This window comes from Aotus nancymaae, unplaced genomic scaffold, assembly GCF_030222135.1.
Source record: "Aotus nancymaae isolate 86718 unplaced genomic scaffold, 86718_ANA_hifiasm-v0.15.2.pri h1tg000089l, whole genome shotgun sequence".
Classification (NCBI taxonomy): Eukaryota; Metazoa; Chordata; class Mammalia; order Primates; family Aotidae; genus Aotus; species Aotus nancymaae.
Window position 1 is genome coordinate 7,417,714 of NW_026988504.1, and position 23,393 is coordinate 7,441,106.

Sequence of the window (23,393 nt, forward strand, 5' to 3'; positions counted from 1 at the left end):
GTCTCCAAGAAAAAAGAATGTTCTGCTCTGCCAGAACAGTAAAACGATTCGTTTTATGACATCTTGACATCTGAATACAAATCTCTTTAATATTTTGTGCAATGACATGAGTGGGATGCATAAATATCTCTGCTGGGTAACAAGGTCAGATAATGTCTCAGGGAAAAGCACACATAGCAATGCCCCTGGGGGATACGCTCCAAGACTCCCAGTAGACACCTGGAACCTCTGATGGTACGGAGCCCTATATACACTATGTTTTTTTCCTATACATACATATCTATGATAAAGTTTAATTTATAAACTAGGCACAGTAAGAGATTAACAATAATAGAATAATTAGAATGATATACTGTAATAAAAGCTATGCAAATGTGATCTCACTCTCAAAATAGCTTATTGCATGTAATAGTTTCAGACTGCAGCTGATCTTCAGGTTACTGAAGCCACAGAAAAGGGTGGACCACTGTTTGTCATTATTTGAGTTACCAGTTGAACTAGCAGTTTTCTTCATGAAACACTTTTTTTTTTTTTTTTTTTGAGACGAAGTCTCACTCTGTTGCCCAGGCTGGAGTGCAATTGTGTGGTCTCGCTTCACTGCAACCTCTGCCTCCCAGGTTCAAGAGTTTCTTCTGCCTCAGCCTCCCAAGTAGTAGGGATTACAGGTGCTCGCCACCATACCTGGCTAATTTTTTTTATTTTTAGTAGAGACAAGGTTTCACCATGTTGTCCAGCCTGGTCTTGAACTTCTGATCTCGTGATCTGCCCACCTCAGCCTCCCAAAGTGCTACGATCATAGGTGTGAGCCACCTCAACCGGCCTTGAAACACCATTTTTATTTGAAAGAATGAAACTAGTTAACTGGACTTGGGTATTTGTTAGACATTTTCTCAAGACTAAAGCCTGTCACTTCAAGGAAACCTCTGATAGCACATATTGAAAATGATAAAATTCAAGCTTTCAAACAAATATTATTAGAAACACATTATCTTGAAAAATGTGTTGTTCCTTATTGTGGGCTTGCTAAAAGGTTTCCAACATTTAATGATTTTCTGATGAGATCAGTGACATCACTAATAAATACCACTTCTTTGATACCACAGAATAAAAGGGGCCAGGCACATTGGTTACACCTGTAATCCCAGCACTTTGAGAGGCTGAAGTGGGCAGATAATGAGGTCAGGAATTTGAGACCAGCCTGACCAATATGGTGAAACCTCATCTCTACTAAAAAAAATACAAAAATTAGCTGGGCGTCGTGGCACCAGCCTGTAGTCCCAGATGCTCGGGAGGCTGAGGCAGAAGAATCGCTTGAACTCAGGAGGTAGAGGTTGCAGTGAGCCGAGATCACACCACTGCACTCTGGCCTGGGCAACAGAGCAAGACTCCACCTTAGCAAAAAAAAAAAAAAAAAAAAGATCTGTATAACTCAGTAAATCATCAATTTTCAAATCACCAGTGCCTGATGATATAAAATCATGCATGAGTAAAAGATGCATTCAAAGGGCAAGACAGACCAGTGAATTTTTGGGAAGCAGAATACAAAGTCCACTGGTAAGGCCTCATATTCCATGACGTAACTAACCTTTCAAGGATACTATCACTTGTTGAGTTTTGATGAAGTATAAAAGAAGAATACAGCCAGGCGCAGTGGCTCACGCCTGTAATCCCAGCACTTTGGGAGGCTAAGGCAGGCGGATCATGAGGTCAAGAGATCAAGACCATCCTGGCCAACATGGTGAAACTCCATCTCTACTAAAAAAAATACAAAAATTAGCTGGGCGTGGTGGCGTGCACCTGTAGTCCCAGCTACTCGGGAGGCTGAGGCAGGAGAACTGCTTGAACCCAGGAGGCGGAGGTTGCAGTGAGCTGAGATCGAGCCACTGCCTTCCAGCCTGGCGCCTGGCAACAGAGCAAGACTCTCTCTCAAAAAAAAAAAAAAGAAGAAGAAGAAGAATACATACAATTACCTGAATGCAAAAGCAATTATAAGTATCTAGCCATATTCTATTAAGCCAGACATTAAAGAGACTTGTAAAGTGGTGACACAGTGCCACTCTTTGCATTAACATTTTTTTGGGAAATACTTATTTTTTCTTCTTTCTTTCTTTCTTTCTTTTTTTTTAAAGATGGGGTTTCACCATGTTGGTCAGGCTGGTCTTGAACTCTCAACCTCAGGTGATTCGCCCACTTTGGCCTCCAAAGTGCTTGGATGACAGGTGTGAGCCACCACGCCCGGCCTAAAATTTTTTTTTTTTTTAAATGAATGAGCGGTTCTTATGTTGCCCAGGTTGGTTGGCCTCGAATGCATAGCCTCAGCTCCTCAAGCGCCAGGACAACTGGCATGAGCCACCGCGGCCCCAGAAATACTTATTTTTTCTAAAAATGTTATTTATGTTAATATGTAATAGGTTTGCTTGTTTAAGACGAGGTCTCAGTCTGTCACCCAGGCTGGAGTGCAGTGGCATGATCATAACTCACTGCAACCTCTACCCACCAGACTCAAGTGATCCTCCCACCTCAGCCTCTCAAGTAGCTGGGACTTCAGGCATGCACCATCAAATCCAGCTAATTTTTGTATTTTTTATAGAGATGGAGTTTTACCATGTTGCCCAGGTTGGCCTTGAACTCCTGGGCTCAAGCAATCTGCCCACCTCAGTCTCCCAAAGTATTGGGATTATAGGTATGAGTAGCCAGCCAGGTTTGTTATTTTAAAATAAATAACTAAAAATGTCTCAGTTTTAACTTATAAGATAGTAAATATCAACACATAAAACCAAACAGAACAAAAATTCTGAGATCTTCAGTTTTTAATTGTGTAAAGAAACCAAAAGGTTTTGAGAACTACTGAAAAAAATTAAAAGATCTTAAAAAACCAAAGTAGAAGCGAGAATGCCATCTAGTGGAGGAGACAATTATGACAGTAATCTAATTGTTAAAATAAATGACACTAACAAAGATCCACACTTGTAATATATTCCATTGTCAGACACTTCATATGCACTGGGCCTGCTGGCTCACACCTGTAATCCTGGGACTTTGGGAGGCCAAGGCAGCAGACTGCTTGAGTCCAGGAGTTTAAGACCAGCTGGGCAACATGGCAAAACCCTTTCTCTACAAAAAAACTTTAAAAAATGCCAGGTGTGGTGACACATACCTGTAGTCCCAGCTGTTTGGGAGGCTGAGGTGGGAGGATTAATTGAACCTGGGAGGTTAAGGCTGCAGTAAGCTATGATTGCATCACTGCACTCCAGCCTAGGCAACAGAGTGAGACCCTGTCTCTTAAAAAAGAAAAAGACAAAAAAAAAGAAACTTTATATGCTTAAAGCAGAATGTTCAAAATTAAGAGTTTCAAATATAAAAAATATCGTTACATATCAATTTTAAAAAATGTAGAACGGGCGTGGTGGCTCATGCCTGTAATCCCAGCACTTTGGGAGGCTGAAGCGAGCAGATCGCTTGAGGCCATGAGTTCAAGACCAGCCTGGCCAACATGGTAAAACTCTATCTGTATTAAAAATACAAAAAATTAGCTAGGCGTAGTGGCTGGCATCTGTAATTCCAGCTACTCAGGAGGTTGAGGCAGGAGAATCACTTGAACCCAGGAGGCGGAGGTTGCAGTGAGCAGAGATAGCACCACTGCACTCCAGCCTGAGTGACAGAGCAAGACTCTGTCTCAATAAGATAATAAAAATAAAATGTAAATGTGCCAGAAAGTTCTGGATTTGGGATACATGCTGCAATGTGGAAGGCAGTCTCAGGCCAGCTCAAGCAGGAGGATGCCAGGGCCAGGAATAAGACAAGAGTATTACAGAAGACTCATGCTGGGGATCATTTCTAGTCCTTGGAGATGCCATGAGAACTATTCAAGGCCTGGCAGCCACTGGGGACTGGGGAACATCTAAGTTGGCTCTGTCTAAATCTTCCTCCATCATTCTCCAAAAGAACTAAATCATGTTACTTTGAGGGTTGGATTTTGTGTTCTGATTTCTGAAGGCTCTTCAACAGGAACAGAAATTATTCCATGAAAGACTTTTCATTCCACAATAAGACTTGAAATACACATGACTTGACATCCGTCAAGGAGCAGGCAGAAATGACAGGGCTGTCCAGCTCTGATGTGGATTGAGAAAGGGGAGCCTGAGCACGAAAGGCACTTCAACAATCTTTCCAGTTTCACCTTTTTTGCGTCCCTGACCCTGTTCTTTAGTGACTGCTAGCAGACAGCAGTAAAGTCTGTTTTGTTTTTCACGTGGCCCTCACCCTCACTCACAAAGCCAAGTCATTCTCCAAGGATTTGCTGCCTGATCACAGTATTTTAGAAGGGGTGGTTGTTTAGTGTATGTACCCTGCTCTTCAGCCAACTTCCCCAGGAGGCCTTCCAGCCTTAAGCAAAGGCTGCAACTGTACCCAGAAAGACTCTGGGATCCACATCCTCCCTTCCCTACACAACTAAAACCCAAACACTTAACAGCTCCTCTAGGCTTGCTTTATATGCAGGCTCTAAGTTCTATAAACCCTAAACACTAGGACAGATAAGAATACTATCACTACTGAGTGTTTTCATTCTGAAGCCCAAGCAGAGTTGTGACTGACTTTGAACTATGGGGCCACAGGTCTGCCCCATACCATCTTACCAGTTCTTAGGCCTGGGTTTCGGGTTTTTCACTCAGCATAGAAAGTAGGTTGCATTTACAGTTTTTAGGGGTTCTTTTTTTTTTTTTTCTCCTGCTTGCTGGTGCCAAAACTTTCTTTCTTGGTAAAACACATTCTTATCTTTCTCACTCACAACCTTCTATGATTTATTTTAGTGGCTACACACAGTTCTATCCAATCATAGAATCAGCTCAAATATGGAAAAGCTCACATTGTATTTTCAAATATATTACTGTTTTAGATTATAACTGGGCATAAATTTCCTAAATTTTACTAGGTCATCTTGAAAGTTATAACTGGTTTCAAAGTAGTTTCTTTTCTTTCTTTTTTTTTTTTTTTGAGACAGTCTCATTATGTTGCCTAGGTTGGAGTGCACTGGCAGATCTTGGCTCACTGCAACCTCTGCCTCCTGGGTTCAAGCAATTCTCCTGCCTCAGCCTCCCGAGTAGCTGGGATTACAGGCATGCACCACCCACCAGCTAATTTTTGTATTTTTAGTAGAAACGAGGTTTTACCATATTGGCTAGGCTGGTCTCAAACTCCTGACCTCAAGTGATCCACCCGCCTCGGCCACCCAAATTGTTGGGATTATAGGCATAAGCCACTGTGCCCGGCCTCAAGCAATTTTTTTTTCTCAAAGCAGTTTTTAACTGCAAAATGTGGTCCTTATTCTCCAGGTCTAAAGTGATAGAATTAAGTCGTCTTCTTTGGAGAGTGGGATTTTGTCTCATAAAGAATGACTCTTCAACAAGTAATTTCTAATGCCCAATGCACAGCATAGCAGCTTAACCAACACAAGGGTGTCTTAACCTTCACAACAGATCATTAAGGAGTGTGATAGAAATTGCTGCAAATTACCCTCAGCTGCTACTAGGATGGAACTATGAGAATAGTTATGCTGTTCCAAAAAAGATCATTCTACACAGCTTGCCCAAAAGTAGATGAGCACACCCCCGGGAAAATGAGAATTAGACCCACCAACCCCAAGAGCTGGGAGAGGCCTCATTTTGGTCTGACCTTCTTATAGCCTCTTGTTCACTTCTAGATGACTAAAGAGAATCCAAAGCACACGAGGCGGCCCTTACAGCTTCCTGAGTCTAGAAACAGACCAATAAACCTGCACGGTGGTGACACCAGAAAGCCCCATCTGGGATGCAGAATGCAAGTGGGTTGTTGGACTCAGCCAGGCCTCTCGCCTTTCTAGTCGGGAGATATGGCACAATCTGAAAGGCTGGAAATCCAATCTGTCTCAGGATTTGTTCATTCCTGAGTGGTCTTCAGGTCCTTTCTTATAAAGCTTACTTTATCCCAGAAAATGTCCATGCAGTCGCACAGTTTGTCAGTGGGACAGATCTTGAACAGACATACGAACTGAGCCATAATGTTCAAACACCTTGTTTGCATCCAGCCACCCACCACAGCCAACACCAAATACCTTTGGGTCATCAGCCTCAGGTTTTTCAGTCTCTGAATCGTCATCTTCCTACAAGACAAAGAATTTAGAGGATTAAGCTTAAAGGAGCGGGCCTGAGGAGTCTCACATGCATAACTAGGGGCTGGAGCAAACAGCCCATGTACCCAGCTGGGGTCATCCCACCGAGAATCCCTCCCCTACCATATAACTCAGAACCAGAGAAAGATACGGGGAAAAAGAGATATTCTGGGGGCGGGGACAAAAAAGCGTCAGCAGCTCAAAGTCAGGTTACTGTAATGGTGAGACAGTCCACATCAATGAAAACGCCCCAGTTAAAAATCACAGACATAAAAGTGTGCTTCAGGAAAGAGTAAGATTAGGCCACACAATAAAACAGGCAGTGGGTTTCCAATGAAATATCAGTTACTTCAAACCAGGATTATGAGCCTTCTTTGCTTTTCATATACATATGTACATCAGACTCAGACCTACCGTAACACTGTTCAACACCAAGTTCCAAAACTTACACACAGCTATATCACAGCACCTCAACCAGCATTTGCACTTACTAACATCAACACAGGAAGGTAGGCATCATGACCAGAGCAAGTGACCTGGGAAAGGCAGGACTAAACGGCAATGCCCAACCTTTCAAGAGTCCCAGTTGAGTCGGCTCTGCCTCTACCCAAGTGCTCACAGAACTGCCTATGACCCATTCTACCCAGTCCTGTTCCTTATCCAGTCAGCCTGACACAAAGGATCACACATGGTAAGGCATTCTCCAAAGTGAGCCCACCATTCCACTGAACACTAATGTTGATGCTATGAAGGTCAAAGATCAGGAGCAGATGCTGAATCATCTACCTTATTAGCTGGCAAAATCCATGTCACTTCCACTACCCAGAACATTCCTAATGCACAGAAGCCTTTAACTAAATACCCAGCAAAAAATGATTTAATTTGAAACTGTTATTTTCAACAAAGCTACACTTCAGCCCAAACATTACAGAGCACTCCACATACTAATATAAATGCCACTCAAGAGACTTGAACAAACTAGACTGATGATTTGGAGACTTAACTGTAAGGTGCCAGTGAGTCCAAGGCTTTAAATGCAATTTCCATAATCTTCTTAAAATAAAATCAGTCATGCCAAATAAACAGAGCTGGAGCTCAGACAAATACAATCACATTTCAGAATGTCTACAGTAAGATCTGATGAGAGGATTTTACTAAAATATGAAATGAAGCTTTAACATGATGAAAATTCATTCTAAGCAAAGCAAATATGAAACAACACTTAAAAAACACATTATGCAAATATACTAAAGAGTTATGGATATTAAGCCAGAATGTGGGTACTTCAGAAAAGTCAGAAGAGAAAACAACTTGCAAAACTTTTCTGAATAATTTCAGTCAACTCTGAATTACCAGTATTAATGGATGGGGCTAAAGGCATGAAAATATCTCCCAAAATGCATAATGTACAAAGCGCATTTGTTTGTTGTGGAAAGAATTTAATGCTAACATTTACATACCAACATGCAACACAAATTTCAAACAAATAATATATTGTGAGTGTTTCAATTAAAACTGTTACTAAGTAGTCAGATTCGACATCCAGACTCAACTCTGCATGTCTTGTGTTATGCACCAGCCTCAATTTAAAAGGTGATTATGTATCTAAAGCCTTTCTTGTTAATAATTGCACAGGTTCTCCTTCGCCAGCACCTACTAAACTTCAGGCAAGATTTGTGATCAAGAACTAAGGGCACCATGATAAAAAGTGCCAAGTAAAATGTCAAAAAAAGAAGTTAAGAAGGCCAGGCATGGTGGCTCGTGCCTGTAATCCCAGCACTTTGGGAGGGTGAGGCAGGGGAATCGCTTGAGGCCAGAAGTTTGAGACCAGACTGGGAAACAGTGAAACCCCATCTTCACAAAAAAATTTTTAAAAAATTTAAAAACTTGGCCGGGCGTGGTGGCTCATGCCTGTAATCCCAGCACTTTGGAAGGCTGAGGCCGGTGGATCACCTGAGGTCAGGAGTTCAAGACCAGCCTGGCCAACATGGTGAAATTCTGTCTCTACTAAAAATACAAAAATCAGCTGGGGATGGTGGCAGGTGCCTGTAATCCCGGCTACTCAGGAGGCTGAGGCAGGAGAATCACTTGAACCTGGGAGGCGGAGGTTGCAGTGAGCCAAGATCGCGCCATTGCACTCTATCCCGGGTGACAGAGCAAGACTCCGACTCATTAAAAAAAAAAATTAGCTAGGCATGGTGGCTCCCACCTGTAGTCCCAGCTACTGGGGAGGCTGAGGTGGGAGGATCACTTGAGCCTAGGAGTTCAAGGCCTTAATGAACTACTGATGATCACACCACTGCACTCCAATTTGGGCAGCAGAGTGAGACCCTGTCTCAAAAGAGAGGAAGAAACAGGTGAAAACTAATTTTCCTTGCTAATCTTGAATAAACTGACAAGATTTGAATGATCCCAACCAAGATTATAAATAATGCAGAGAGGGGCCGGGCGCAGTGGCTCACGCCTGTAATCCCAGCACTTTGGGAGGCCGAGGTGGGTGGATCACGAGCTCAAGAGATCGAGACCATCCTGGTCAACATGGTGAAATCCTGTCTCTACTAAAAATACAAAAAATTAGCTGGGCATGGTGGTGCGTGCCTGTAATCCTAGCTACTGAGGAGGCTGAGGCAGGAGAATTGCCTGAACCCAGGAGGCGGAGGTTGCGGTGAGCCGAGATTGTGCCATTGCACTCTAGCCTGGGTAACAAGAGTGAAACTCTGTCTCAAAAAAAAAAAAAAAAAAAAAAAAAAAAACAGAGTTGATTGTAGATATAAATGATAAATCAATTAGGATGAATACCTGCTATAAATGGAGTAAATCATTTAAATAGGGGAAAATCAACAGAAAATACTAATTGATATCTGGGTTAAATAAAACAATCCACTATCTTTTCCCCCAAATTTCAATTCAAAGATTAATAAAAAATGATCCATGTGAAAATAAATTTTCAAACAGAACTACTGATATCCAACCCAGTTTCTTCCACTAATACCAAACAAAAGAGGGTAGCAGGGGATGAAGCTAGCCATGATATGGAACACTGTTGGCACAGTTCCAAAGTCTGACAAATGAAATTGTGCTTTCAGTAGCTCTGAATTTGAGAGATTTACCTACCGACTGTCTACTGTTCTCATCCTCTTCTTCTTCGTAACCATCTTCATCACCACCTACTCGAGAAAAGTCATCCTCCCCATAGGCATCAGATACCAATCCGCCTTTCTCCTCTGAAAAGTTAAAAATAAAGAAAGAAAAAAAAAATCAAGAGTTACAATGTAAGAAAAATGTCGAGATTTGAGTGGTCAGGACTATCTCTGAAGATACAAGGGGAACCTAAATTTCATGTTAAGTGACCATAGGCCCAGATTTGGCTCTTAAGAAGACCATCATTTAGTGAATAAAATCATTAAAAGGGCAGGGAACAAAATCAAGTACTAAATTCAGTTTCTAATGCTGTAAACAGGAGATAAACACTATAATGTTTATGGGAAACCACCGGAGAACTTTCTGACTGGAAGAGACCACACAAACCCACAAAACATGAAAGTACCTAACCTAATCCAATCCCCTTCACTTTCCAGATGAGGAAGCTAAGGTCCAGATACGTTAGGTAACTTGTTCTCTATTCTCCCAAAGAAATCTATTTCAAATGTGAAACAAACATTGTGCTTTTCAACCTGAGGAGAACATCACCGATAGGTTTTAAAAACTCATAAAATTAAAAAAAAAAATCACCCAGGATCCTCAAAAAGTTCACAAATGCCCACATCCTACCCCAGTTTTACCGAATTAGATCATTTCACTTTGGGGATCAGAAAAAATGTTTATTTTCAAAAGCTCCAAGATGTGTTTAGGGCACATTCCTAATTAAAAGTTATAAATTTAACAAACACAATCTTTACCATCTTCCACCTATGTTTTATTCATCGCTCTCCCTCATCAAACGAGCCCAGAAGGAACAGGCAGTGGCTCAGCAGCCGCTCCCTCTTTGTCCATCCCTCTGCCTATCACGATAACCGGCATGCAGACTTTCAGTAAGTTAGGCATATTAATCGAAACAATGGGAAGGAGATTCTTCATTCCTAGCACAGAGTCTCTAATGCTCTATCTCACCCAGGACCCCGGAGCATTATTCGGGGTGCGGTACTTGGAGCACAATGACCATCTCGTTCCCTCCCGCCCAGCGAGGGGTACAGCATTCCGGACAGACACCCGATTCCCTTTTCCAGCTTCCCACTTGGGACTCACCAGCCGCGCTGCCCACCGCCTCGATTCCAGTCTCGCCATCAGACTCGGGCTCTGAATCTTCTGCGTAAACTGCCAGAGATGATAGAACATTCCTCTTCCCCGCCATCTTATTCCCACAGCCCCGGCGCGGCTCACTCCTGTGACTCGAAGACGGCGACTTCCGGGCGGAAAGGCAATTTCTTTCGGATCCCAGGAGATCCCGCGCCAGACTGAAAACCAATCAAAACGGCAATTTCCTGCGTCTGGCTCCGCCCTCATGGTAACGCTCGTGCTACATCATCACTGCGCGACGGATGTAAGATTGTGTGGGTTCAAGTAAAAGCTGAATTCCCGGCGCTTTGGCTTCTCAGAGTTGGGGTTGTGTTATAGAGGTCTTCGAATAGTTCCGGAACCAGCCGGCAGCAGCGGCCCAGTAAGGGCCTTTTATTCCTGGGCGGACCACTGCCGGCCCTGATATCTTAGGGTGAAGAGAGGGAGGCGTCGGCCGGCCAAGAGAGAAAATTGCGGATTTTGGTCTCAGGAATAAGGGAGAAGGGGATCAGGGTCCCGGGGTGGAAGCGCGGTCGTCGTGGTTGTGCCTAGAGAAGAAGAAGCAGGTGGTGGATCTTAGAAAAACAGTTCCCCGTTCTCCAAACTGTTCTGAAGACATTTGTGTTTCTTCTCTTGATCTTATTTCTAGATCTGTGCTATACCGTGGCCTGGAAGAGTTCAATGTTTTTATATTCATTGAGCTTAAAAGTGGAGATGTTAATTACCCAGGAATGTATTGTTTGAGTCAATTCACCTTCAGCTTTATTACTTAAAAATAACATTTAACTGTGATACAGGAAGTTTTTACTCAGAAAAAGCTGTATTTTTAAAGCAAAACAGAGGGTTCTCGTGACAACCTTTTACCACCTTTGCCTTAATCTTTGGCCACTGTTCTTGGCTAAGATGAGCACCCACCATACCTCCTTTCCTTTTGACCCTGAGCGGCGAGTCCGGAGTACGTTGAAGAAGGTCTTTGGGTTTGACTCTTTTAAGACGCCTTTACAGGAGAGTGCGACCATGGCTGTAGTAAAAGGTAACATTACCAAGCTACCTTCCTTTAAATTAATGCTGGCTATACCATAACACTGCGGCAGAACACCCTCCTCCTGACCCTTCGTACCGCCTCACCTTTGGTCCATAACTGGATTTGGAAATCTATTAGAGTTGTCATCCAAAGCTTGTAGTTTTGTTTATTTGTTTTAATTAGAGACGGGGTCTCGCTGGGTTGCCCAGACTTGTCTCCAAATTCTGGGCTCAGGCAGTCCTCCCACCTCGGCCTCCCGATGTGCTGGAATTACAGGCATGAGCCATCACGCCTGGCCCAAAGTTTGTAGTTTTAATGGCAGAACGACCCAGCTGTTCTATATTTCATAGCCAGATCTACACATGGTCTTTGAAAAACAGTTTAGATTCCCATTATTATTTGTCTGTACACATAAACGAACAGCAGCAATGAGGGTGGCAGGAATAACTTAGTCACTGGCCTTGTAGAGAATTCCCTTGTGGAAGATTGAGTGGCCTGGATCCCAGATAAAGAAAGAGTAATAATGTTATAAACCTGAGATTTGGTGACAAATGAAAGTTGCCAAGAGGCGAGCAGCAATGTAATATTAATGATACATGTTTAAACAAAAGCCCTCTAAGGAATGGCCTTCCATGTCTACACAGGTGTGCCCACTTATCTAGCAGTACTCTGCTTCCGTGGCTGTTTAGTTCAATCATTTATATCGTAGCAGACTCAGACTTCTTAAATCTTGTTTTTATTACCATTACTAGAAATGTTTTGTGCACTTATCCAAATTTCCCAGGATCCCTGCCTTTTTTCATAGAAAGGACAGGAGGGGAATTAGCATTACAATGAGACCCTCCCAGGTGGCAGACACTCTGCTAGGTGCTTTTCCTATATTCTCATTTAATTTTCAACAACCTCAATGAAAAGGCAGGAAGCACTGAGATACTGTTGTCTTGTATTTTTGCAGGTAACAAGGACGTCTTTGTATGCATGCCCACAGGGGCAGGAAAATCCCTGTGCTATCAGCTACCTGCACTGTTGGCCAAGGGCATCACCATTGTAGTCTCTCCTCTCATTGCTTTGATTCAGGTGAGGCTTAGGGCAATACAGATGGTAGCCCAAAAAGATTCGGGGAAGGTGTTTTGAGGCTGGAAATTTCACTTCTTTATTGGTCTTTTGCCTCTTCTTTTCTTTTCTTTTTTTTCTTTGAGTCTCACTGTCGCCCAGGCTGAAGTGCAGTGGTGCAGTCTCAGCTCACTGCAGCCTGTGCTTCCTGGGTTCAAGCAATTCTTGTGCCTCAGTCCCCCAAGTAGCTGGGATTACAGGCACATGCCACTATGCCTGGCTAATTTTTGTATTTTTAATAGAGATGAGGTTTTACCATGTTGGCCAGGTTGGTCTCAGACTCCTGACTTCAAGTCATCTGCCTGCCTCGGCCTCCCAAAGTGCTGGGATTACAGGCATAAGCCACCACACCCGGCCCTGCCTCTTACTTTTTACGATTTGCCTATTTCATTCTCTATATTGGGTTTCTGTGTTTCCCCAGTGTAGCGTTCTGCAATGGTGCATATCACTCTAGGGGGTTACGAATGACTCCTCTGAGGTCCCTCACCCTTCTTTATTATTTTTTTGTCCGGAGGAGTATGAAACTATTTGTACACACATACACACTCAGTCTCATGTGTACACACACGTGCACTCATGATGCTGGGATAGAAGTTGCAGATGGATAGTTAGGTTGATATGGAGAAATCCATATCCTGCTTATTTTGGTAAGGGCAAAATCCAGTGTCCTGCTTATTTTGGTAAGGGCACAGTATGAAACAGAAAAAAAGATGAGAAACTGGCTAGAGCCTTGTTAAGAGCCGCTCTACAGGTGTTCTGACTATTTAAGGCCTGCAGATGGGCTGATAGAATCAGAATTGAGGAAGTATGGCTGTGTGGGTAAGAGCTATCCACCATGAAGAAAGGTAGAGAGGGAAAAACAGTAATAGCTTGGTGAATGTTCACCAGGTCCTAGGCTTTGTGCTTAGTGCGTTACATACATTAATTTCATCTCTGAGATGTAAATTTTAATTTATACAACAATTCTATTAGATAGAATTGTATAAATTGTTCAGAGGGTAAGAAACAGTGACTGGGCATGTGGCAATTAAGTGAGCCAGGATTAAATCTAGGTCTGTCTGACTTCAGAGCCTGTTCTCTAAACCACTTCACTTTCCATACAGGCTGAGCATCCCTAATGCCAAAATCTGAAATCTGAAATGCTCCAAAATCCAAAAAATTTTGTTGCTGATATGACACCGCAAGTGGAAAATTCCACACCTTTCTGACCTCATGTGATGGGTTGCAGTCAAAACTCTTTTTTCATGCCCCAAATTATGAAAAATATTATATTAAATTACATCTAGGTTGTATGTATAAGGTATATATGAGAGAAAAAATGAATTTTGTTTAGACTTGGGTCTCATCCTTAAGATATCTCATGATGTATATGCAATCTGCAAATATTCCCAAATCCAGAAATATCTGAAATCTAGTACACTTTTGGTCCCAAGCATTTGGGATAAGGGATATTCAACCTATACTACTATGCAAAGAGAAGGCATATTGGAGAATGAGGGGAGGAAAATTTATGACTAGGAAATCCTCTAGGGACTTGCAGTGATGTTTACCTGAGTCCTGAGGGCCAATTATAGCCCCTTTCTCTTCTCTCAGGACCAAGTGGACCACTTGCTAGCCCTAAAGGTACGAGTAAGTTCCCTGAACTCGAAGCTCTCTGCACAGGAAAGGAAGGAGCTGCTTGCTGACCTGGAGCAAGAAAAGCCCCAGACCAAGATTCTGTACATCACCCCGGAAATGGCGGCTTCATCCTCCTTCCAGCCCACCCTGAACTCCCTGGTGTCCCGCTACCTGCTGTCTTACTTGGTGGTGGATGAAGCTCATTGTGTTTCCCAATGGGGGCATGATTTTCGTCCTGACTACTTGCGTCTGGGTGCCCTGCGCTCCCGCCTAGGACATGCCCCGTGTGTGGCTCTGACTGCCACAGCCACCCCACAAGTCCAAGAGGACGTGTTTGCTGCCCTGCACCTGAAGCAACCAGTTGCCATCTTCAAGACTCCCTGCTTCCGGGCCAATCTCTTCTATGATGTGCAATTCAAGGAACTGATTTCTGATCCCTATGGGAACCTGACGGACTTCTGCCTTAAGGCGCTTGGACAGAAGACTGATAAAGGGGTGAGGCACTGAGGGCCAAGCAGCTGCTAGAGCAGTGGGGTACAATATGGAGATGGAGATGGGTTTTCTAAGACCTTTGCTTTTTCTAGCTTCCTCAGCCAGGCTTCTTAAAACTCGTGCACAAAGAGAATTGTCCCTTTGGTTTCCTGGCATTGTCCTTCTTACTGGGGTTCCCTTGTCCAGGATCCTTCTGTGGAAGGCAAGCAGCCAGCCCCTCTGTGTGAGGCCTCTGCAGACCCATGCAGAATTTGAGAGGAGGAGCCAGAGAAGTTAAATAGGTTGAGTTTTGAGCAGCTTTGGGCCTGCTTTTAAAATTTTTAAATTAAAACATGTATAGGTAATAAGGATTACCTGTAATCTGTTGCCCAGGCTGGAATGCAGTGGTGTGATCATAGCTTACTGCAGCCTCTTAACTCGTGGCCACAAGTGGTCTTCCTGCCTCTGCCTCCTAAGTAGCTGGGACCACAGGAGTGTACCACCATGGCCAGCTAATTAAAAAAAATTTTTTTGTAGACATGGGATCTTTCTGTGTTGCCCAGGCTGGTCTCTAACTCCTAGCCTGAAGTGATCCCTCCACCTCGGCCTCCCAAATTACTAGGATTGCAGGTATGAGCCATTGCAGCCAGTCTGGTCCTGCTTTATATAAAGTGAGAGAGCCTTGCTGGGTGTCCTGCCTCAGAGGAAACTGTGAAGCTGACGAGGGAAGGGACACATAGCTTCTTTTAGAGCAGGGCGCACTACATTGGGCCGATTGTTCTGTTCTTGCCAAGCTTATTTTCTTCCTGCATCTCCCCATTCAGTTGTCTGGCTGCGGCATTGTCTACTGCAGGACTAGAGAGGCTTGTGAACAGCTAGCCATAGAGCTCAGCTGCAGGGGCGTGAACGCCAAGGCTTACCATGCAGGTAAGGGGCACCCAGGCCACGTGGGTCTCTTCACCCTCAGAGGCTTCTCAGCAGGTCTCTTGTTCTTTACAGATCCTGATTATCAGGTGACTGACTGTCTTATCGCAGATACTCAGGCAGAGCTAAAGTGATTCACTTAAAGCACCCAAAAGGAATCTAGACATGAATGAAGTCTAAAATGAGAATTGTGACTCCTGAGTTCTTACTGTGTGCCTACCCAGCAGCAGGTGATGAGGGTTTTTTTGTTATTTGTGTTTTTGAGATGGAGTTTCACTCTTGTTGCCCAGGCTGGATTGCGATGGCATCATCTTGGCTCACTGCAACCTCCACTTCCTGGGTTCAAGCAATTCTCCTGCCTCAGCCTCCCAAGTAGCTGGTATTACAGGCATGCACCACCATGCCCAGCTAATTTTGTATTTTTAGTTCGAGACTAGCCTCCATGTTGGTTAGGCTAGTGTTGAACTCCCAACCTCAGGTGATCTGCCTGCCTCGGCCTCCCAAGTGCTGAGATTATAGGCGTGAGACACTGCGCCTGACCTGGTAATTAGTTTTTATAAGCCCAGGTAATGGTGTTGTAGGAAGAGCAGAGGCTTTGGAGGCCAACAGGTTTGGGTTTGAATCATGGCCCCGACCTTAACCGAATGCTCCGTGCCACACATGGACTAGGGTCTTTGTGTCTGTCAGCTGAGGCTCAGTAAAGTTAAGTGCCTTACATAAGATCAGACAGCTGGGAGGTGAAGGATTCAGGGTTTGTGAAGTGCCTAGCACGGGGTCAAACCCAAAATAGACCTCGGGTAAACCCAAGGGAAATGTGAGTTCCCTTCTCCATCTTTCTCTCCTTTATAGGGCTGAAGGCTTCTGAAAGAACACTGGTGCAGAATGAGTGGATGGAGGAGAAGGTCCCTGTAATTGTTGCAACCATTAGTTTTGGGATGGGAGTGGATAAAGCCAACGTCAGGTGAGCTTTGCTTCTTGCCCTGCCTTCCTGGTCTGGTCCTGGCTCAGGGCGGATTGCCTAGTGCTGTGCCCAAAGGACCAGGTCCGTGTGCTCCTTCGAGGGCCAGAGGAGAAGGAAGTTTCAGGAGACAGTCCTTAGAACACAGCCTGAATGTGGACAGTTCCCGTGTGGCCGGCTCCCAGGTGACTGCACAGAGCGGTTCTGCCACCCCCAGGATGGGGCAGTATGCAGTCCATCAGGGTTGTCCTTTCACACAGCCCCGTTCACTCACATCTCAGTAGGCAGATCCTGCGAGGAGGTGGGAATAAAGTAACTATAGTCGTGTTCCTCATATTGATGTTCTGGACAATGACAGACTGCGTAGACTGGGATCCTGTAAGGTTATAATGGAGTTGAAAAATTCCTATCACCTAGTGATTTGTGTTACAGTTGCCTACAGTATTCAGTACAGTAACACACGATACATGTTTGCAGCATAGCTGTGTAGCCTGCAGTAACATCTAGGTTTACATAAAGACTATCCACGGTGATGTTCACACAATGATGAAGTCTCCTAACAAGTCATTTCTCAGAACGTATCCCTGGCCGGGCACAGTGGTGCACACCTATAATCTCAGCACTTTGGGAGGCCAAGGCAGGTGGATTACTTGAGTCCAGGAGTTTGAGACCAGCCTGGGCAACGTGGCAAAACCTCCATCTCAACAAAAAATACGTAAAAATTAGCGAGGTTTGGTGGCACGTGCCTTTAGTCCCAACTACTTGGGCTGAGGTGGGAGGATTGCTTGAGCCTGGGAGGTGGAGGTTGCAGTGAGCTGAGATTGTGCCACTGCACTCCAGCCTAAGCGACAGAGCAAGACCCTGTCTTAAACAGACAAACAAAAAAAACACCAAAACACAAATTGTATCCCCATCATTAAGTAATGTATGACTGTATTTTAAGCTGTTCCCTGTGAAAGGTCAAAGGCAAAGTTCTTAGGACCATCATTTCTTATTACTGCTTACTAATAGTCTAGAAGAGTCAATGCATCCCAGCCTCCTAGCCCCACACTGGCAACTATTAGGAAGTCTTTCCATGACCTTCAAGAGGCATTTTGGGCTACAGCCTGAAGCCCTTTGCTCTGATTAACACCAAACAATAATACCTTGTATGATTTATGGAGCATGTTTGCATACATGGTCTTGGTGAACCTCACAGTGACCCTGAGTTAGTCAGGGTAGAGATTTTATAGTGCACTACATTTGAAAGAACACCAACTTTAGAATCAGAGTTCAAACCCTGAGTCTGCAGCCTGGTGTAGTGGCTCACACTTAAAATTCCAGCACTTTAGGAGGACCAGATGGGAGAATTGCATGAGCCCAAGAGTTTGAGAACAGCCTGGGCAACATAGCAAGACTCCACCTCTATAAAATTAAAAATTAGCCAGGTTAAAAAAAAAAAAGGGAAAAAAAATTAGCCAGGTATAGTGGTAGGTGTCTGTAGTCCTGGCTACTTGGGAACCTGAGGTGGAAGGATCACTTCCAGGAGATTGAGGCTGTAACAAGCTGTGACTCTGCTACCATACTCTAGCCTGGGCAACAGAGAAGACCCTGTCTTAAAAAATAAAAAACAAGTCTGGGCACGGTGGCTCACGCCTGTAATCCCAGCACTTTGGAAGGCCGAAGCGGGTGGATCACAAGTTCAAGAGATTGAGACCATCCTGGCCAACATGGTGAAACCCCATCTCTACTAAAAATATAAAAATTAGCAGGGCATGGTGGCAAGTACCTGTAGTCCCAGCTACTCGGGAGGCTGAGGCAGAATCGTTTGAACCTGGGAGGTAGAAGTTGAAGTAAGCCGAGATTGTGCCACTGTACTCCAGCCTGGTGACAGAGCGAGACTCTTGTCTCAAATAAATAAATAAAATAATAAAAAACAAAATAAATAAAATGAACCCTAGGTCTCTGGTGTCTTAAGAGCCAGTTTTGAAGGCAGAGACCCCTACGCCCAAACTCTAGCTCTTCTGTCCCTTTACTGTGTGACCTTGTACAAATTTACCTCTGAATCCCAAGTTCATCTTCTGGAGAATGGGCTACCTCACATTATGGCGACTAACAATTAAATGAGACAAATGTATAATCTGGCTCATAGTAGGTATTTAGTAAATATTATTTCCCTCTCCAAAGAAGTTGTAAATAACTTATTGAAATGTGTATAGCTCATAAGTGGCAGAGTCTCATCTTGTTTCTTTAGGTCAGTATTTTTTCCACTGGGCCCTGGCTGAGTTTTTTGGTCCCTCACATGTGCTGGATTTGCCGCCATTAACTCCTGCTGTAGCCTCTAAGCTGGGCTGCTCCTAGCAGGGAGATGTGTCGATGGGATGCAGGTGTCCTCTGCCTCCCTGTCTGCTGGCCTCCCTGCTCTCCTACTCATGATTACTCCTCCAAAGGACACTCAACTTCTCCACCATCTCATGCTGCTTGTCCCTTTGGATCCTACAGGTTTGTTGCCCATTGGAATATTGCCAAGTCTATGGCTGGTTACTACCAGGAATCTGGCCGGGCTGGCAGGGATGGGAAGCCTTCCTGGTGCCGTCTCTATTACTCCAGGAATGACCGGGACCAAGTCAGCTTCCTGATTAGGAAGGAAGTAGCCAAACTCCAGGTAAGGCCTGGGCAGTAGAATGTATCTCAGTCTGACTCACCACTGTCCAGTTTTGTGAAGCTGATTTCTGAACCCAGATGATGTTTGTGTAAGCTAGAGGAGGCTGCTCCCAGCCTGTAAGTATGGCAAGGGGAAATGGCACATTGGGTAGGTACCTAGAAATATAAAGAAAGGAAACAACTTTTTCTTCATAAATATTTAAATAATCTTAATATTTTAGAGGCAGGGTCTCTCACTGTCACCTAGTCTGAAGTGCAGTGGCATGTTCATGGTCCCTGCAGCCTCTAACTCCTGGCCGTAGATAATCTTCCCACCTTGAGTAGCTGGGACCACAGGTGTGTGCCACCGTGCCTGGCTATTTTTTTATTTATTTTTATTTTTTCAATTTTTTGCAGAGATGGGGTTTCACTGTGGTGCTCAGGCTGGTCTCAAAACTCCTGGGCTCAAGGAATCCTCCCACCTCAGCCTCCCAAACTACTGAGATTACAGGTGTGAGCTACTGCACCCAACCTTAATATTGTCTTTTGTGTACATGTTATTTTATGTGGTCAAGATCAGTACTGCCTTGTTTCTTTTGTTAAAGAGATAGTGTCTCACTGTGTTGCCCAGGCTAGAGTACAGTGGAGTGGAGATTCACAGGTGTAATCGTAGCACACTATACCCTTGAACTCCTGGGCTCAAGCAATCCTCCTGCCTCAGCCTCCCAAGTACCTGGGACTAGAGGCATTTACCACAGCACCTGGCTTAGTCTTGCCTTGTTTTTTGTTTGTTTGTTTTGTAGAGACAAGGTCTTGTTATGTTGCTTAGGCTGGTCTTGAACTCCTGGGCTCAAGTGATCCTACCACTTCAGCCTGCCAAAGTGTTGAGATTACAGGTTTGAGCCACTGCACCCAGCCAGTCTTACCTTGTTTTTTTGTTTTTTTTTTGAGATGGAGTTTCACTCTTGTTGTCCAGGCTGAAGAGCAATGGCACAATTTCGGCTCACCGCAACCTCTGCCTCCCCAGTTCAAGCGATTTTCTTGCCTCAGCCTCTTGAGTAGCTCGGATTACAGGCATGAGCCACCATGCCCAGCTAATTTTGTATTTTTAGTAGAGATGGGGTTTCTCCATATTACTCAAGCTGGTCTCGAACTCCCTACCTCAGGTGATCCACCCGCCTCAGCCTCCCAAAGTGCTGGGATTACAGGTGTGAGCCACCGCGCCCAGCCGGTCTTGCTTTTTTTTTTATTATTATTATTTTTTACCTTAATTTATTTTATTTTGTTTTTTCATTGCATTTTAGGTTTTGGGGTACATGTGAAGAACATGCAAGATTGTTGCATAGGTACACACATGGAAGTGTGATTTGCTGCCTTCCTCCCCATCCGCTATATCTGGCATTTCTCCCTATTCTTTCTCTCCCCAACTCCCCACCCCACACTGTCCCTCCCCTATTCCCCCCAACAGACCCCAGTGTGTGATGCTCCCCTCCCTGTGTCCATGTGTTCTCATTGTTCAACACCCACCTATGAGTGAGAACATGCGGTGTTTGATTTTCTGTTCTTGTGTCAGTTTGCTGAGAATGATGGTTTCCAAATTCATCCATGTTCCTACAAAGGACACAAACTCATCATTTTCTATGGCTGCTCTTGCCTTGTTTTAAGGCAATGCTCTAGCATTGCTATGTAAGCATTTTTCCATATTGTTATTAGTTCTTTTTTTTCTTTTACTGGTTATACATTCTTTGTAGAAAACCTAGAATCAGACCCAAGTATATAAGGGAACTTGATACGATAAGTGTCATTATAAATCAACATGGAAAGGATTAACTTTTGAAAAGTTTGTGCTGAAAAAAGATGAAGTTATATTCCTACCTGATACCACACACATATGAATTACAGATGGATTAAAAACCTCAACAGACTGTAAAATTGTTGGGGGGGGGGAATATTTTATGATCCTGAGGAAGGAGAGTATCTCAAGATCTTAAAAGCAGAAACCCCAAAGAAAATAATCTATTTGAATAAATTCAAACTAAAAATTTCCCTATAATAGAAGCTACCATAAATAAAGCTGATGAAATGAGCCCTTGTTGGGGAAGATATTTGCAATATATAAAATTGACTGACTATATAGAGAGCTCTTACAGGTAAATTTTAAAAAGGCATACACCTGCATAGCAAAAAGGATGAATAGGTATTTCATAGAAGAGAAAAACAGAGTAGCTAATAAATATATGAGGAGATGTTCAACCTCACCTAGCAAGCAGAAGTACACAAATTAGACAACAAGCCATCATTTTACACCCATCATATTGGCAAAAATGTCTTTATAATCACTGTCGGTAAGGATGTGGGGAAAGGGTTCATCTTAACAATGTTGCCAGGCGCCGTGGCTCACGCCTGTAATCCCAGCACTTTAGGAGGCCAAGATGGGCAGATCATGAGGTCAGGAGATGGAGAACATCCTGGCAAACACGGTGAAACCCCGTCTCTACTAAAAATACAAAAAGTTAGTCAGGCATGGTGGCAGCACCTGTAGTACCAGCTACTCGGGAGGCTGAGGCAGGATAATCGCTTGAACCTGGGAGGCAGAGGTTGCAAAGAGCCAGGATCACGCCACTGCCCTCCAGCCTGGGCAACAGAGTGAAACTGTCTAAAAAAAAAAAAAAATGTGTCAGGAACATAAACTGCTTTAGCTGCTTCAAAGAGAAATGAAGTGATACTTATAAAGTGGAAGACACCAGTGCTCTGTGATTCAGTAATTCCACTTCTTGGTAGATAAATCATCATGTGTACAAGGAATGTACATGTATAAGGATGAACAAGCATGTTTGCTGCAACACTATAATAGTGAAATCTAGCTCTTCTTCTGTAGGGTAATGGTTGAATGAACTGTTTTAGTCACATAGTGGAATGATTCAGAGGAGTTAAAAATGGCACAATAAATTTGCACGAATCAACAGGGATAAATTCCCTAAAGCCTAAGGTTGTGTCGGGAGTTTGAGACCAGCCTGACCAACATGGAGAAAACCCATCTCAACTAAAAACTACAAAAATTAGCCAAGTGTGGTGGCGCATGCCTGTAATCCCAGCTACTTGGGAGGCTGAGGCAGGAGAATCACTTGAACCTGGGAAGCAGAGGTTGCAGTGAGCTGAGATCGTGTCATTGCACTCCAGCCTGGGCAACAAGAGCGAAACTCCATCTCAAAAAAAAAATTTAAAGATTGGTAGCTTTTCTCTAGTTAGATGATCAGATGAAATCCAAGGAAAAAAAATCAGTAACTTTTCTCCACATTACTGTAAATACCTAGAAATAGAAACAAAAAAAATTTGCAAAAATAAAAGTTGTAAAATACCTAGGAATAAATGTTATAAGCTGTTAACAATAGTTTTTTCAAAAAGCTATGGAGAAACCCCATTTCTACTTAACAAATACAGAATAAGCTGGGTGTAGTGGCACATGCCTGTAATCTCAGCTACTCGGAAGGCTGAGGCAGGAGAATCACTTGAACCTGGGAGGTGGAGGTTGTGGTGAGTTGAGATTGCACTGCTGCACTCTAGCCTGAGCAACAAGAGCAAAACTCCATCTCAAAAAAAAAAAAAAAATCTCCCCAGTTGCTTTTAATACATGGCCAGGGTTGACAACCATTGGTTTAAATAAAGAAAACTCAGATCTCATCAAGAGAAGACAAGCTCTGGAGCCAAGTGCAGTGGCTCATGCCTGTAATCCAGCACTTCGGGAGGCTGAGGTAGGTGGATCACTTGAGCCCAGGAGTTTGAGACCAGGATAGGTAACATGGTGAAAGCCCATCTCTACAAAAATTTCAAAAATTAGCCTGGCATAGTGGTGCCAGCCTGTGGTCTCAGCTACTCAGGAGGCTGAGGTGGGAGGATCACTTGAGCTTAGGAGGTTGAAGCTACAGTGAGGTGTGATCCCATCACTGCACTCCAGCCTGGGCAGCAGAAACCCTGTCTCAAAAACAACCAAACAAAAATTGCAGACAGATTAAGGACCTACATTGAAATAATAAGCAATGTTTTACAAGAAAATGTAGTCCAACGTGTAATCTAGAACTGAGGATACTTTTATAATGAAGCTTAGAAACCCAGATAGCTATATATTGTGTTTTTGTTGTTGTTGTTGTTTTGAGACAGAGTCTTGCTCTGTTGCCAGGCTGGAGTGCAGTGGCACACTCTCAGCTCACTGCAACCTCCGCCTTCCTGATTCAAGTGATTCT

The 23,393-nt window shown here is 43.8% G+C and overlaps 2 protein-coding genes across 5 annotated transcripts in view; one reads left to right on the forward strand and one right to left on the reverse strand.

The window, feature by feature from the left end:
- SAP30BP (SAP30 binding protein) overlaps positions 1 to 10,544 on the reverse strand; it is a 41,161-nt gene extending 30,617 nt beyond the window's left edge. For 2 of the 4 annotated variants that reach the window (XM_012453706.3, XM_064369643.1), the window contains exons 1-3: positions 10,394 to 10,544; positions 9,263 to 9,372; positions 6,092 to 6,139 (exon numbers count right to left, since the gene is read on the reverse strand). In XM_012453706.3, the coding sequence (XP_012309129.1) occupies positions 6,092 to 6,139; positions 9,263 to 9,372; positions 10,394 to 10,499 (264 nt within the window). In that variant the 5' untranslated portion in view covers positions 10,500 to 10,544. The remainder of the gene's footprint in view (positions 1 to 6,091; positions 6,140 to 9,262; positions 9,373 to 10,393) is intronic. The other 2 variants (XM_012453703.3, XM_012453704.3) reach the window with 2 other exon arrangements.
- Positions 10,545 to 10,689: 145 nt separating this feature from the next.
- Positions 10,690 to 23,393, forward strand: part of RECQL5 (RecQ like helicase 5) — a 44,085-nt gene continuing 31,381 nt past the window's right edge. The window contains exons 1-6 of the mRNA XM_012453701.3: positions 10,690 to 11,456; positions 12,403 to 12,524; positions 14,154 to 14,672; positions 15,473 to 15,575; positions 16,422 to 16,533; positions 19,012 to 19,174. Coding sequence (XP_012309124.2) covers positions 11,327 to 11,456; positions 12,403 to 12,524; positions 14,154 to 14,672; positions 15,473 to 15,575; positions 16,422 to 16,533; positions 19,012 to 19,174 — 1,149 coding nt within the window. The 5' untranslated portion in view covers positions 10,690 to 11,326. The remainder of the gene's footprint in view (positions 11,457 to 12,402; positions 12,525 to 14,153; positions 14,673 to 15,472; positions 15,576 to 16,421; positions 16,534 to 19,011; positions 19,175 to 23,393) is intronic.